Raw genomic sequence first — 15698 nt, forward strand, 5'->3', positions numbered from 1 at the left:
GGTGAAAGAAGACCTTTACTTTCTATATAGTGATCTAATCTATCTGTTACCATCCTGTCCATAGTTTCGTCTAGCTGTGACGTTAATGCTATGGGTCTATAGCTTGCTGGACCTGACTGGTCTTTGCCAGGTTTGAGTATTGGAACTATAACTGCCTGTTTCCATGTTAGTGGGATTTTTCCTGTATTCCATGCCATATTGAACAGTCTTAATTCTACATCAAGTGTGATGTCCCTCATGTGACCTAACATGCTATAGCATATACCATCTTTCCATGGTGCCATTTGCCGTGCATTTGATATGGCCCTTTTTAATTCAAATAGAGTAAATGGCAAGTCCAACTCTCCACCTGATGTAGTCCTTCTTTCTACTATCCCTGGATTTTGGGTAAGTGTCTGATCTCTACACTGTTTAGCTGTTGAGGATAGGTTTTCAGTACTGTGGATCTTCACAAAAGTTTTTACCAAAAGTTCTGCTTTTTCTGCATTGCTAATCGCATTTATATTATTGCTACTTAAAACTGGTATTTCTACACTGTGCCTTATTCCGCTCATTTTTACTAATTGTTCTCTATATGTCTGATAGCTGGGATTCTCTTCCAATTTTATTGCAGAATTGTCTCCAATATATACGTTTGGCTGATCTAATCGTTTCCCTAACTACTGCTTGTGCCCTTTTATACTTAATCAAAGTTACCAGTGTATGTTGAGCTTTGAGTTGCCTAAAAGCTTTATTTCTCTTTTTAATTACTATACTACAGCTTTCATTCCACCATGGCATGCTCTTTCTTTGTTTACTTCTTGTTTTTTTAGGAATTGTTTCTTCAGCTGTTTGTATAATTGCCATAGTCACTTTTCCGTTCATTTCTTCTACATCTGTAATATCCTTATTCACTAATTCCACACATTTTATTTCAGTCAGCATTTGGAACATCTGCCAATCAGCTTTATCTAACCTCCCCTATGGTGTTCTCACTTCGCTATCCTGGTGTATCTCTATTCCAATCCTGGTTATTATTGGATAGTGATCACTACCTACTGTCGACTGGTCTAAAATCTCCCATGTGCTGATTCCTGCTATTTCAGTCATTATTGTCAGATCAATAGCACTTTCTGTGTTATGTGAACTACTATGCCGTGTGCCCTTCCCATCATTAACACATACCAGGTTCTTATCATCTATAAATTCCTCTATTACTGATCCATTTATATCTGTGTTCTTACTCCCCCATATTGTGCTGTGTGCATTTAAATCCCCACGCCATACTATTTTCCCTTGTCAACCCACATACTGCATTCAGTGTATCAGTGCTCAGTCTGTTACAGGGATTATAATATAGTATAATCTAACTATAATATAGTTGACTATCATTATACTGTCTTTTCCTGTCCATATTTTGATGACCACAGATTCATGTTCTTTCCCTTTATTGATTAGGTTATATTTCACATCATTTCTTACAAAAGTTGCTACCCCTCCACGTGTACCCGTTTCCCTATCGTTTCTGATTGTAGTATATCCATAGATTACAAAGTCTAACTGTGGTTTTCACCATGTCTCTTGTACACATATTACATGAGGTTTATCTAACAGATCAGTCACAAACTTTTTGAATTCTTGTCCATTAGCTATAAGACTCATGGCATTCCACTGCAATAGTACTAGGATCATGAAGAGCTGCCAGCCCATGACTGAGAGTTAGAGATTCCTGCAGTTAACATTTCTTCCACTCCTTCACTGCTGAGTCCTTTAATACCAAGGGAATTTTCAGCTGATTTAACTGTTATTTTGATTTTTTCATTCTTTCTCTCGGTCTGTGCTGAGCAATTTATAACCTCAACCATAAACAACACAAATTCATTCTTGCTCATAATTAGCATATCTTACTTTACTGCAGTCTTTTCACAGCCCCTGCAAGGTCTATCTCTGTTTTCTGGTTTATAGTCCTTCCTTTCACCAGACATTTTCCTTACCTCTTCCGCATACGTTATTCCTTGCAATGTCTTCACTCATTGCACCTCCACTGCCTTCTTGATGGTTTCATTGCCACGGTAAGCTGTGCTGTGCTCTCCTCCGCAATTGCAGCATTTGAGCTTTACTCCTTCTCCACACTTCCCGTACTCATGTTCGCCTGCACACCTACCACATCTCTGTTTGCCCTTACATATTGCTGCTACATAGCCATATTTTTGGCATTTAAAGCATCTCAGTGGTGGAGGAATATATGGCCTGACCTCATAGCTCATATATCCTATGTACACCTTACTTGGCAGCCTAGAGTCATCAAACTTAATCATCACAGCCAAGCTGTCGCATTTCTCCCCATTTCTACTTGATTTAAGATGTTTTTCTTCTAGTACTTTTGTCCCTGAGATATTGTCTTTTATGTGTTCCTCTGTAACACCTGTAGGTATCCCTGAGATGACTCCTCAAACCCATTTTTTATATCCAATCAACGAACAGTGAACTCTTTTATCATCTATTTTATTCAGTTGCATGGCTTTCCCTTTCTACAACTAATCAGTAGATATCCACTTCTCAATATTTTAGCACTTTTGACCTCACCCAGTAGTTTGTCTATCGATTTGGTTAGCTGAACTGGATTCCACTCACCAAACATTCTCCCTTCTTGAGATAATTTTATGATTACTTTGTGCTCCTCTTCCTGTTTTGTTGCTAAGCTAACATTTTGCTCGCTATCTGTTTCCTCTGTGACGTTTTCTTTTCCTTTTTTTCCATTCTCTCGATCGTATTATGTTCCATACACTCCTATCTCTCCCGCCATCTTCTTCAAACCCCATCTTACTTCCTTCTGCCATCTCCTGCCCACCTGGTTACCAACACCAATAAAGCAAAATAACAAAACAAAGCCAAGCAAAATAAAACAGAGTAAAAACAAAGCAAAACAAGGAAACACAAAACAGCCTAAAGCAAAGCAAAATAAAACAGAACAAAACCAAGCAGCCCAAGGCAGCCCAAAGCAGAACAAGCAGAATAAAACAAAATAAAAGCAGCCCAAAGCAAGCAGAACCAAACAGCAACGTGGCTCCGCGAGTGAGGGGGAGGAGCTATACCGAAACGACCACATCTCACTCAGCCTGCCTTAAGGCATGCAAAATCAAGGACCCGTGATCCGATGATATAATACTCACGATGGCACATAAGAAAATCATATGCTGGCTTCTTTAATAGTTATGACAACAACAGCTGGCGCTCTGTCCCAGGCTAAGTTAAACTGTCCTGCTACACAGATGGGAGCCTTGATGGCACACCACCCATGCACACAGTCTCGGCAGCCCAACGTCACACTCTGTAGTCCGTAGCAATGAAAGGAAGTGGGAGGTTTTCGACCATGACGCCTTCCGTGACACAAAAAACAACAGCTTAAATACTGTGGTAGGGAGATAGCCCATTGGCCATGTAGTTAATAAGGGTGACGTTTTAATCACAGCACACACCACACTAAATAAGGATCAGGCGATGGAAGAGATCAGCGTGAGGGCAACATGTTTCAGGTCGATGAGGAAGTCAGAGAAACCCCATAGGTGAGAGTAGGAGGACAGAAAAAAACCCAGCTGAAATCTGAATAAAATGCATGTTTTAAACAGATTTTTTTTTGTGGGTGCCACATCTGTACAAAGACAGGCATAGTCAGTAAAAGGGCTTTTAGTGATAGTTCTAATTACAGTGTATGGGTATGTTTAAATTCTTCATCCACAGGAAAAGTGTGGAAACTCAGTATAGCGTTGAACTTTGAGGAGGTCTCACATAACGGGACACAGCAATTTTCAGGTGAACTACTCTCTTCCTGCCACTGATACTTTAACTTTCTGGAAGCCATTATTAATATATATTACAAATAATACTATTATAATAATAATAATAATAATAATAATAATAATAATAATAATAATAATAATAATATGGTTTAATAGTTGTAAAATGAACTACATTGTCCTATTTTGGTGAGCCACTGATATTGGACATTCTGTAGATTGCGATGAAAGTGTAAATAAATCACATAATTATATCATTAATGTTTCTCATATTTAATAGATAGCTAGACAGCTGGCTAGTCTATAGCTTGTGTGTATGTGTGTGTGTGTGTGTGTGTATATATATATATATATATATATATATATATATATATATATATATATATATATATATATATAGAGAGAGAGAGAGAGAGAGAGAGAGATAGATAGATAGATAGATAGATAGATAGAGTAAATGATCAAAAATATGTGGAGACCTGACCACAGTATATGAACTTGTTGGCATCCCTTTCCAAAACCATGTACATTAATATATGGAGTCGTCCCCCGAACTTTGCAGCTATAACAGCTTCCATTCTTCTGGGAAGGGTTTTTTTTTGGCTTTGTTTGTTTTGTTTTTTTTTTAAATAAAGATTTTGGAGTGCGTTTATAGGAATTTGTGAGATCAGGCAGTTATGTTGGATGAATTCATCCCCTAAGGTGCTCAGTTGGGTTGAGGTCATGGTTCTGTGGATTTCTTCCACACTAAACTCACCAAACCATGTCTTTTATGGCTCTCACTTTCTGCACAGGGACATAGTCATACTGGAACAGGAGAACAGGAAAGGGCATTCCCCAAACTGTTGTCATAAAGTTGGAAGTATACACTTGTCTAAAATGTCTTTGTATGCTGTAGTACGAACATTATACTTCATTGGAACTTAGGGGCCTGAACCCTGAAAAAACAGCTCTAAACTAGCACTTACTCGTGACCAGGGAAGATTTAGCAGGGCATCTCACAAACTGACTTGTGGCAAAGGTGGCATTCTATGACAGCGCCATGTTTAACGTCACATCTGATGAGAATTTGTACAAGAGAGCATGGTAAGAGACGAGATAGGCTGACATTTTAGTCTAAGGTGTTCCAAACTTATATGCTATTATGTTCAAGGAGTGCTTTATAGAATTCCTATTTAGTCAGTGATAATATTAAAATGATATCTATGCTCATATAAACTGAGAACATACCACTGCTTCGATTCAATTTGATTCAAAACAATTACATTTTAATTCTATTGTGCTTTTTTACAATGGTCATTGTCACACATCAGCTTTATAGATATCTGGATATAGGTGAGGATTTAGATTTATCCCTCATGAGCAGTAATATGGTGGTAAGGAGAAAATGTGGAACCAGCCTCAAAAGGGAACCCATCTTCTTTTGGGTGACAGTGAATAGTGAGAGTATTCATTATATAGAATATAGAAAGTCATTATACTGCTACAATTGTAGACTATAGTGTCAAGCAGTGCAGCATGTTCTAAAGATCGTCAGTATAAAAGCAGGGTCATTGTTGAACTCAGTAGAGTTTTTGGTCTATAATATGAAATTATCCAGGTGAAATTATCCACTGTGTAATAAAAGAGACTTGAGCAATGGTTGTTAACAAAAGCGATCATTAGGCTGCTCAAAAGAAAACAGCCAGAATCATCTTTAGGGTATCCATGAGGGGCGAACCTCAGCAGATGTAAGTGCTTCTTAGGTCAAGGTGGCTCCAAAATGAAGTAGAGTATAAATATTTACATTTACAGCATTTGGCAGATGCCTCTTCCAGAGTGACTTCCAATTATCTAATGTTTTTATACATCTGAGCAGTTGAGGGTGAAGCACCCAGCAGTGGTAGTTTGGAAGTGCTGAGATTTGAACTCACAACCAGTCCAATGTCTTATCCACTGATAAGGGTTAGCATTGCCCCTTGATGGTCCCAGCTGCTGCTGAGGATGGATAGATTACAGATCACCGTGGGTTTACCATGGGATGATACCAGGCAGGTACCTTAAAGGATAACATTGTGGTAGTGGGGGTGTGGTCGTGCATCAGCTGTGGATAAATAGGAGGTGGGTTGAACCAGCAGGTAATATGAAAAGGTGGGTAGTAATGGACTACATTTACTTGAGTTACTTTTGAAATAAAATGGACTTGTAAGACTAGAAATGTAGTTTTACTTCAGTACAACCGGTGGCGTTTCTCCGTTACTGTTAAATATTAATGGATATATGTAGTTCAGATAATTAGCTTATCACATATAATGGTAAATGGTCTGCACTTACATAGCGCTTTATAACCTTAGCGGTTCTTCAAAGCACTTTACACTGTTTCTCATTCACCCATTCACATGGGTGACTTACAGTTCTGCATGTAGTCTGAGATTTAAATAGTTTAAGTAATAGAAGTAGTTTTACTTGTACTTGAGTAAAATTATGACTACCCACCTCTCTTAATGTGATAATTCTCACCTGTGTCCACCTATTACCGCCAGTCTTAATATAGTTTCTTTGTGCTTTCAGTAACTGTTATAACTAGAGGGAAAGAGAGAGGTGCAGAGCTGGTAGTTCATGCAACACGTACTCATGCCCACAGAGCATGAACTAGAACCTTGAACTTGAACCAGGCAAAAGCTGGTGAAGGCGGAGCTAGATTGGTTTGCCCTTTTTAGTTGAGTTTTTTTGAAAGTGCACTGAAAAGCACATTAAAAATAAATGAGAGTAGAGCTCTTCTGAAATTCTGCCCAATTCTTCAGCTGCACCCAGAGAATAGTTCAGAGAATAGTTGACAATTTCAGTTAAAAGAGATACAAGAGAACATCCTATACAAGACACTTAAAGTTCAAACTATAATGATGATCATACTGAAGTTCCTTTTAAAATACTTAGTTAACACAAAGCTTCTTGGTGAACATGACACAGGACCTCTCCTGGACTCTCAACACCACCTGCCTGGCCAAGAAGCTCAAGCAGTGCCTCCACTTCCTGAGGGAGCTGAAGGGAACCCTCCCATCCTCACCTCCTACTACAGAGGGTTAAAAGAGAGCATCCTGACCAGCCGTCTCACCGTGTGGTACGGAAGCAGACCAGTCTCTGACCGCAAGACCCTACAGTGAATTGGGAGGACAGCTGGAAAGATCATCGGGGTCTGTCTACCCACCATCAACACTTCCTACAACAACCACTGCATTTGCAAAGCCACTAGTATTGTAGAGGAACCTTCTCACCCTTTAATTGGACTATTCACCCTCCTGCCATCTGGCAGAAGGTACAGGAGCATCCGTGCCACCACCGGCAGACTCTGCAACAGTTTCTTCACTGAGGCAGTGAGATTACTCAACACTCACCTGGACTATTCAAACACCTAACCCAGTAAGACTCAGTACCACTGTATACCTGCACTTTACACAGCTGTATCAGACGATTTTAATTTATTGACTTGATGTGTGGTACTCCTGTACAGGCGCAAGTGTGCTAATTTATTTTAGATAGCTTTGCTGTGTTGTTAATGCTTGTGAAACAGACTGCAAAGAATTTTGTGTTATATTCTAAATGCCCGGTCAGGAAAAAAAAATTAAAACTATAATTATTATTAATTAGAATTGGATTACATTTATTTCCAAGACATTCATTTAAAGAATAAATTAAAATTTAAATTGAAAGTATTATTCACTAGTGCATTCAATATTTCATTCACTTCAACCTAGAAAAGTTTCATATGATATCTGCTAATGAAGACTTTAGAAATGTATTGATTTTGTGGCATAGAAATAATCAATTAAAATGGAAAGTATGAATCAGTTAAATATATAAATTATATTATTTTCTTTAAATCAAACTAGATATTTTTTTTCATTTTTTTTAACATCTTTTGGGAGGAACTGTCTGCTTTCAGTCTGTTTTTAAAAGAGTCCATTTCGTGTTGTGTATTGGACATTGTAGGACCGCCTTCGACTGTAACGTCTCCTTAAACCAGCACAGCAGCCACACAGCAGACACTGAGAGAAACATAAAAAAGAGAAAAAGAAAAGAAGGTGAGATGCCAACTGCCATAAATCTGATGTTTGTTACCTCTTTTAAGTGAAACTAAAAATCTTTATTTGTAAAAGTATACTAAAGATACTAAAATTTAACATTTTGTTGGCACTTACGCAGAGTAGAATCCAGCATGGTATGAGAATAATAGCTATAATGCAGGGGATAATGATGGCCAGTGCCCATCCTGGAAGCTCTTTCTCAGTGAGGGTTGATAACAAACCAAACTCAGAAGTGAGATTAGAAGTGGGAACTGTGGTGTTAGGGGATGGGGAACTCAGACCACTAACTACGAGTATCTGAGAAAGAAATCCACTTGGTTTGAAATTGATATCACCTTCCGAAAAGACATATTCTGAATCAGCCACAATCATGGTAGAGTTACTCCTAAAAGGAATGAGACAAACTTAAATAAACTGTGTTTATATTTTAAAGTTCAGTTTTTTCACATATAAATTTGTTTTAGGAGACATTCGAGTCAGTACTCACATATAGTTTGCTCTTGGGAAGGTAAATGGTGTAGAATTTGGGGCATTCAGAATTCTGTTAAGCTAAATATAAATATAAATGTAAAGATTATATATATATATATATATATATATATATATATATATATATATATATATATATATATATATATTCATAATGTTTCAAATAAATTAGAAATGTTACATTTGATTTTATTTTATTATAAGACCTAGGAGAAAACCACAAGATTGTCCATACTTACCAGATGGTTGATGGTGCTTTGGATTACATCATATGTTTCATTCCGTAGTCCCGTGTTTACAGTAAAGCTTATATTGCTAATTTCAAATCCAAAGCTAATAATGTACGAGTTGATGCCGAATTCTAGAAAGAAAATATGAGGGTTATAAACTTTATATTTATAAATATTTTTTACAGAACTGCATAATCAGGAAAGAGACTCACTCTGGTAGGTGACATTCTGTATGCTGACAGGATTATACACTCTTACTGTTTCAGTATCTCGTGCCAACCTGACACTTGAGTCTAGCAGAGCATTGGCAGCTTTGAGAACATCAGCCTCACTTGGTACATTGGTCAAGTTCTTAAACACTAGACGGATATAAATCAACACAGTCCCCAGTCTGAAACAGGAGAGGAAGTAAGATATGGTTACTCCACTCTATGTGCAGATGAATGAGGAATAAATGTATACTACTAATAATTAAAAAGTCAACTAATTAGAATTTATGTCCAGATAAATTTGAATATATGGTCCATATCCATCAAACTTGCATATGGTCAGATCTGACTGTAAATCTGTGCATATGCAAATTCCACCAGCAGTCTCCTAATTCACCCATTCTTCTTATCTTATCTAATCTTGTACGATTAAACTCACATCTGCTTGTAGTGTGTGTAAATTTGCACTTAAATGATCAAAATCATAGTCAATAACTATAGTTTACTAGAATAGTGTAAATAACAACAATACAACTCTAAGCATAAAAAAAACTATAGCACAAGCAGGTACCTTGTATTAATATATATATAGGTAATGGAGTATAGTATTGATGTAAAGTGTACACATGTGAACCAGAGGTGAAGACGAATCACACACCTGGAATTTTCAAAAGACATCTGAAGATCATTGCATGTTTTTTCAAATGATTATATTTATTTCACATCAGCACTCGGACATACCATATTTGATTTAGTTTTCTTTATTCAATTATGTATTCGTTTATATATTTGTGTTCAATTTATATAGTTCATTTCACCTTTAACCTTTACAAGTACAGTATCATAACACAAAGTAACATAATTTTAGAAAAAAGGCTTGGGTACTTTTTTTAGTACAATTCAAAATGGATTTGTTTGCTGGAAATCTGTGTGATGTAAATAAGTGCCTAGGGTTAGTTTCTGAAAGTGTACATCATTCAGTGTGTTAAAATCTGCACTCGTTTCTGCACAACGTTGATGAATAAGGGCCAGTACTTGCTTTAATGGAAGATACTATTAATGACACAAGGACACATTCATTAATAGCTCACAGTGAAATTATTTTATGAACGAAAGCACTTACATAGATGGAGGTGAAGTGCTCTGCACAGTGGTGGTTGGTGACAAACCTGCAAAAAACAATATCTAACTAATATATATATATATATATATATATATATATATATATATATATATATATATATATATATATATATATATTGCAAGTAAAATATATATATATTTACTGCAATTAAAGGTCATATGTAAGATACACAGTTAGTTCAATGATATAGTTACAATGTTGTACCGTTTAAAATATTGAGCAAGTTGATTAGTTGTGTAATGTTTTCCTTTTGGAAATTGTACAGCATTTCCCCGACAATCTGATTAAATATGTTCCTGTAAATCAGACAATATAGCATTAGATGTGTGTAATTCAGTGTAATATTAGCAACACTGAGTTTAAAAAAGTTACTGGTACATACGTGAAGTTGGAGTTTTGAGGATGGAAAGTAGAATTCACTGGGCCAGCCAGGATTATGGTAAGCTAAAAAAAAACAAATGTATATGATGAAAAACACTGTGGAATTGAGTAGATTATTATTGCGCTGTTAATGGAGATGCAGACAGAATATTTTTATTTGTTTGTTTGTGTTAGGTTAAACTACAACTTCAACTCCATTTACCAGCATGCAGAGCGGCCTACAAACATGGCCGCCCAGTCGCCACTTCCCACAACACACCTACACTCCACGCTCACAGTCACCGGACTTTTAACGACGCACACCCGTTTTCAATCACACATACGTCACTGTGCACCTTTATAAGCCTTTTTTTGGTTTGTTTGTTTCAGCCTCACTGTGAATTAATAGCTCAGTTTCCTGTGTGTTCTGTCAGTACCAAGTGGTTTACACTGCTCTTGTTCTGCTCTTTGCCTTTCCCCATGTTTTATATTACTGTTTAGCTTCTGATTCCCTGTTTGCTGATTGCTCGACTTTGGGCTGTTATTCATACTGATTTTGCCTTACATTTGAATTTGTCTACCATCTTAATAAACTTTGTGCTCACCTGCACTTACATCCTGTTTTGAGTCTGTGTTGTAACAGTTTGTTTTAATGATCAGTAGTTGATTATTTTGTGTGTTCAACATTTACACAACACAATTGTTGATTTGGCCACTTCTACAGTTTCAGTTATCTCTCTGATAGGTCTGGTTTGTTTTTTCAATGTAATGCTACTAAATGCAAATATAATGCTTGGTATCAACTCCAGACCATTTATCTCCTTAATTTGCCATGAAATAACAAGGAAACAGGCCACATTACCAAGGAAACTGCTTATCAGTCCAATTACTTTTGAGCCTGTGACAATGGTCTGTACTTTCTAAATGGTTAATGCAATATTTCTGTTAAACCCAATTAAAGATGAAATTCTACACTCATTCTAGATTCATTACACATAAAGTGAAATATTTTAAGCCTTTTTTGTTTGTTTGTTTTAATCTGAATGATTAAGGCTTACAGCTAATAGAAATCAAAAATCCAGAATCTCAAAACATTAGAATAAAGAATTTATGATACAGAAATGTCGACCTGAGATGACTCTAATCAGATAATTAACTCAAAACACCTGCAAAGGTTTCCTGAGCCTTTAATCTCTCAGTCTGATTCAGTACACACAACCACCTGTAAGCCATAATCATCAAGATTAAAACAAAAAAAATTTGAAATGCTTGAAATGTTTCACTTAATGTGTAATGAATCTAGAATATATGAAAGTTCCACTATATATATCCAGGCTTGGGGAGTAAAGGCATAACAATCAGGGTACAAAAAAATGGTAACTAGTCATTGTAATCTGTTAAAGTTATGTCAGAAGAAAAAGTCATCAGAGTACAAGTACATTTTGTCAGGATTACAATTTTTTTCATTTAAAACCAAAGAAATTAATCTTTTGACATAACACAATATGGACAGCTGCTTGATTATAGTTCTGGTTCTCTCTTGCCAGTCGTGGGTCACCTGAGCAACCTCCTGGTGCATGCACAAATAAATTTTGTGCAAAGTTAATTTGGTAGAAATTAACACAAATTTTCCTCTGAAATGCTTTTGTTAGGGTAACCATACGTCCTCTTTTTTGGACCTTAAGATAAGCGTCCAGACGAGTTTTCTAATTTTGTTAAAATGTCTGTGATTCAACTTTAGTGTTATTATGATGTGCTTATGGTCTAATACATCATAAATGCATCATGTGTGCGCATGTTTGCATTGCTTTAACCCCTCTCTGTAAGTCCCGCCTTCTCGCACACCAATTGGTTGATTATAAAAGGCTCGCAGCAACTACTGGCCAAATTCCTGCCTCTCAGTTGTTGCCTACTCTCAGCGAATGCGTGAAGGTGAAACACTGTTCTGTACAGTGTCAAACAGTTGCCTGACAATATCAGCGAATGCCAACTGTCCTGAGTCGAAATGATGCCCATGACCAAATAAGGTCATTTTTAACTTCATGTTATCACACTGCTTCGTATTACATTCGTATTACACATTCAAATGTGTAAATGAAGGTTCATAAGTGGCATCTGATATTTTATTTTATTCTTGGATATTCAGAAGAAGGTAGGAAAAAATGTAAAACGTGGGCGGAGTGAAACCAATTTATTTATATATATTTATGATGCTAATAGTGTGTCTTTTTCAGAGTATTAAAGACTGCATTCATAGTAACGTTGTTTTGAATGCTATTAAGACCCCCTCACACACACACACCTCCACCCCACCGCTCTCCAAAAAAAAGTATCCTCTTTTTGGAAAACGAATATGGGCACCCTAACTTTTGTGATGTAATGTTATGCTGAGTTTACTACACAATTTAAGGCCCGATTTTCACTTGCCGAGAGTTTTGTCTTGATCGCTGACAAAAGCCTGAAATCACAGGCAAATCAGAACTCGCTCCTGTGAGTGACAAGCATGAATTATCAAAGACGCGATCTGAGAGAATTGCCGATGAGTCGCCAATGTCAGCGAGATATCTAGCATGTTAAATATCTGGACCTGTGTAATATGTTTTGACTGAATATAACTGCAGCATTGACCTACAGCCAATGAGAGCGCAAGAAACGGGGCACGGTCGAGGAAGTTTCAGTGGGAGGAGTCCTGATGTATCTCCAAGTCTCTCCGCAGAACAGAAAATCCTTGCTGCCTGCGTCTCCACAACCATTCTCTCCTCCATAGCCTTTTTTTCTTCTTTTTTGAGTTTTTGCTGCAAATCAGCGCACAAACTAAATGTATCGCAAGCTTTTTGCTATCCGCCATTTTCAGAACCTCGACCGGACAAGCACAAGAATTCGTGATCTTGTGTAATTCTCATATAACTTCTCGCGTGTACTCTGTTGTGAAACATAATTTGGAGTCCAGGCAGGGTCGTCGGGGATTCATCAATAGTGAAATGTTTTGTAATGTGTTCAACCCTGTCACCGATTGCGGTAATTTGAAAACCCTACGACTTCCGTGACAAGACAGAGAGTTGAGTAATATGAACGGTACCACAACCCGACGTCTTTTAAAGTCATCTAGTGTGTAGTAGCCATTACCCACATCAGAGACAGTGATCTTTCATTTATTTATTTATTTATTTATTTATTTATTTATTTTATAAAAACAAATCCAAACATTGAACATGTTTTTAAGCTCTAAATAACAACCTCCTGGACATCAAGCAGTCTGGCTTCAAGAGCAATCACTCCACGGAGACTGCTCTGCTTTCTGAAGCCTTACGACTAAAAAGAGCAACCTCTAGATCATCTGTCCTCATCCTACTTGACCTCTCTGCTGCTTTCGACACCATGAACCGTCAGATCCTGTCAACCCTCTCCAGCCTGGGCATAACCAGAACGGTTTTGCGCTGGGTGGAATCCTATCTCTCTGTCCGATCGTTCAAGGTATCATTGAGGGGAGGTATTTCTGAAACTCAGCAACTCACAACTGGTGTTCCACAGGGGTCAGTTCTGGGTCCACTCTTCTTTTCTATCTACACTACATCTCTAGGGCAGGTGATTGAGTCTCATAGCTTCTCATATCATTGCTATGCTGATGACACCCGGCTCTATTTGTCCTTCCAGCCTGACGACCCATCCGTCTCTGCACGAATCTCTGCTTGCCTGTCGGACATCTCGGTCTGGATGAGGGAACACCATCTTAAGCTCAACCTGGCAAAATCTAAGCCTCTCGTCATCCCAGCCTGTCCCTCAATCAGCCACAACCTCACTGTACAGCTCAGCTCCAGCACACTCAAGCCAACCAGGACGGCCAGGAACCTTGGGGTGATTCTTGATAACAGCTTGACCTTTACAGACCACTGCATGGTCCTGTAAGTTCATCCTGTATAACATCAAGAAAATCCGACCCTACCTCACCGAACAGGCTACACAGATACTAGTCCAGGCTCTTGTTATCTCAAAACTGGACTACTGCAACTCACTACTTTCGGGCCTCCCAGCCAGCTCCATCAAACCCCTTCAGACGATTCAGAAGTCTTCAACCAGCCCAAGAGAACCCATGTCACACCCTTCTTCATCCCCCTCCACTGGCTTCCTGTAGCTGCCCACATCAAATTCAAGGCAATGATGCTCACCTACAAGACCTTGTCTGGAACAGCACCCTCCTACCTCAACTCTCTCCTGAAGGCTTACGTTCATTCACGCAATCTGCGATCGATTAGCGACTGACGTTTAGCAGTTCCCACTCAGCGTGGCGCAAGGTCCCTTTCCAGAACCTTCACACTAACTCTTCCTCAGTGGTGGAATGAACTTCCAACCTCAATCCAGACCGCAGAATCTCTCACCATCTTCAAAAAACAGCTAAAGACCTACCTCTTCCGTGAACACCTAACCAACTCAAATAAATAAATAAATAAATAAATAAATAAATAAAAATTTGCACTTACACCTCTACTCTGTGCACTTTGCTTCTTCAGGAACTCAATTAATGGATCTTGTATGGTAGCACTACTTGTATTGTTCTCTGCTTGATATATCGCTTTGCTTGTATTTTTCTCATTTGTCAGTTGCTTTGGATAAAAGCGTCTGATAAGTGAATAAATGTAATATAAATGTAAATAAAAGTACTTTAGATCATTTTGTTTTACTCTTGACTTTATTTACATATGTTTATTTACATAGAAGAGAGGTTCCATCAGATTGGGAACGCTAATAATCAATATGGATTCTGGATGTACTAAGCTGACCCTGATACAGGAGAGCAGTGTTAAAAAACAGATGATACCCCACCACCAGCCATGACAACTGGAGCCACTGAACTGAGGATGAAAATTATAGCCAGACTAAGCAAAGTCAAGCCTGGGATGCAACTGACAAAATGCCATCACAAGAGATACTTGCAGATGGAAAAAGATCAGACATGATCGTGGCTTCATTTACTACATCAAAAACACTCCAATTTGATCAGGGGTGTGTGCAATTTCATAGCCTCTCTATATCTGTGCTTTCGCTAGGTTTATATTTTTGCCAGCTATATAGTCAGACTATATCAGTCTCTGATTCTACCCCATATCAGTCATTAATTCTGTGATAAAGATTTGTCAACATCACACTGATAACGACTCTGTCAGTCTGTGATTATGCCCTTTAAGAAAGATCTAGAATAACTCTGACAGAAATAATTGTTGTTTTTTTTTACCAGGAGAGTCCATGTCTCACAAATTGAGGTCTGGCATAACTGCAATAAAACAGGTGTCATGAACACTCACAGCATTACTGATAATGTTCTCCACTTGGGTGTAGGTGCCATTCCTTAGGTCGGGGTTCTCTGGAATGCTCATGTTACTGATGCTGAATGTGAAGATGACTGCATAGGATGTCTCTGAAACATCTGT

General features: G+C 37.9%; 1 protein-coding gene across 11 annotated transcripts in view; it reads right to left on the bottom strand.

The window, feature by feature from the left end:
- Positions 1-5038: 5038 nt before the first annotated feature.
- The window catches only part of LOC108261646 (uncharacterized), a 42295-nt gene continuing 31635 nt past the window's right edge, over positions 5039-15698 (bottom strand). For all 11 annotated transcript variants that reach the window (XM_053679948.1, XM_053679952.1, XM_053679955.1 and 8 more), the window contains 9 exons: positions 15573-15694; positions 10295-10356; positions 10117-10208; positions 9892-9937; positions 8772-8950; positions 8569-8690; positions 8328-8389; positions 7955-8225; positions 5039-7801 (listed from right to left, as the gene is read on the bottom strand). In XM_053679948.1, coding sequence (XP_053535923.1) covers positions 7706-7801; positions 7955-8225; positions 8328-8389; positions 8569-8690; positions 8772-8950; positions 9892-9937; positions 10117-10208; positions 10295-10356; positions 15573-15694 — 1052 coding nt within the window. In that variant the 3' untranslated portion in view covers positions 5039-7705. The remainder of the gene's footprint in view (positions 7802-7954; positions 8226-8327; positions 8390-8568; positions 8691-8771; positions 8951-9891; positions 9938-10116; positions 10209-10294; positions 10357-15572; positions 15695-15698) is intronic.

Source organism: Ictalurus punctatus, chromosome 3 (assembly GCF_001660625.3).
Source record: "Ictalurus punctatus breed USDA103 chromosome 3, Coco_2.0, whole genome shotgun sequence".
In the NCBI taxonomy this organism is placed as follows: Eukaryota; Metazoa; Chordata; class Actinopteri; order Siluriformes; family Ictaluridae; genus Ictalurus; species Ictalurus punctatus.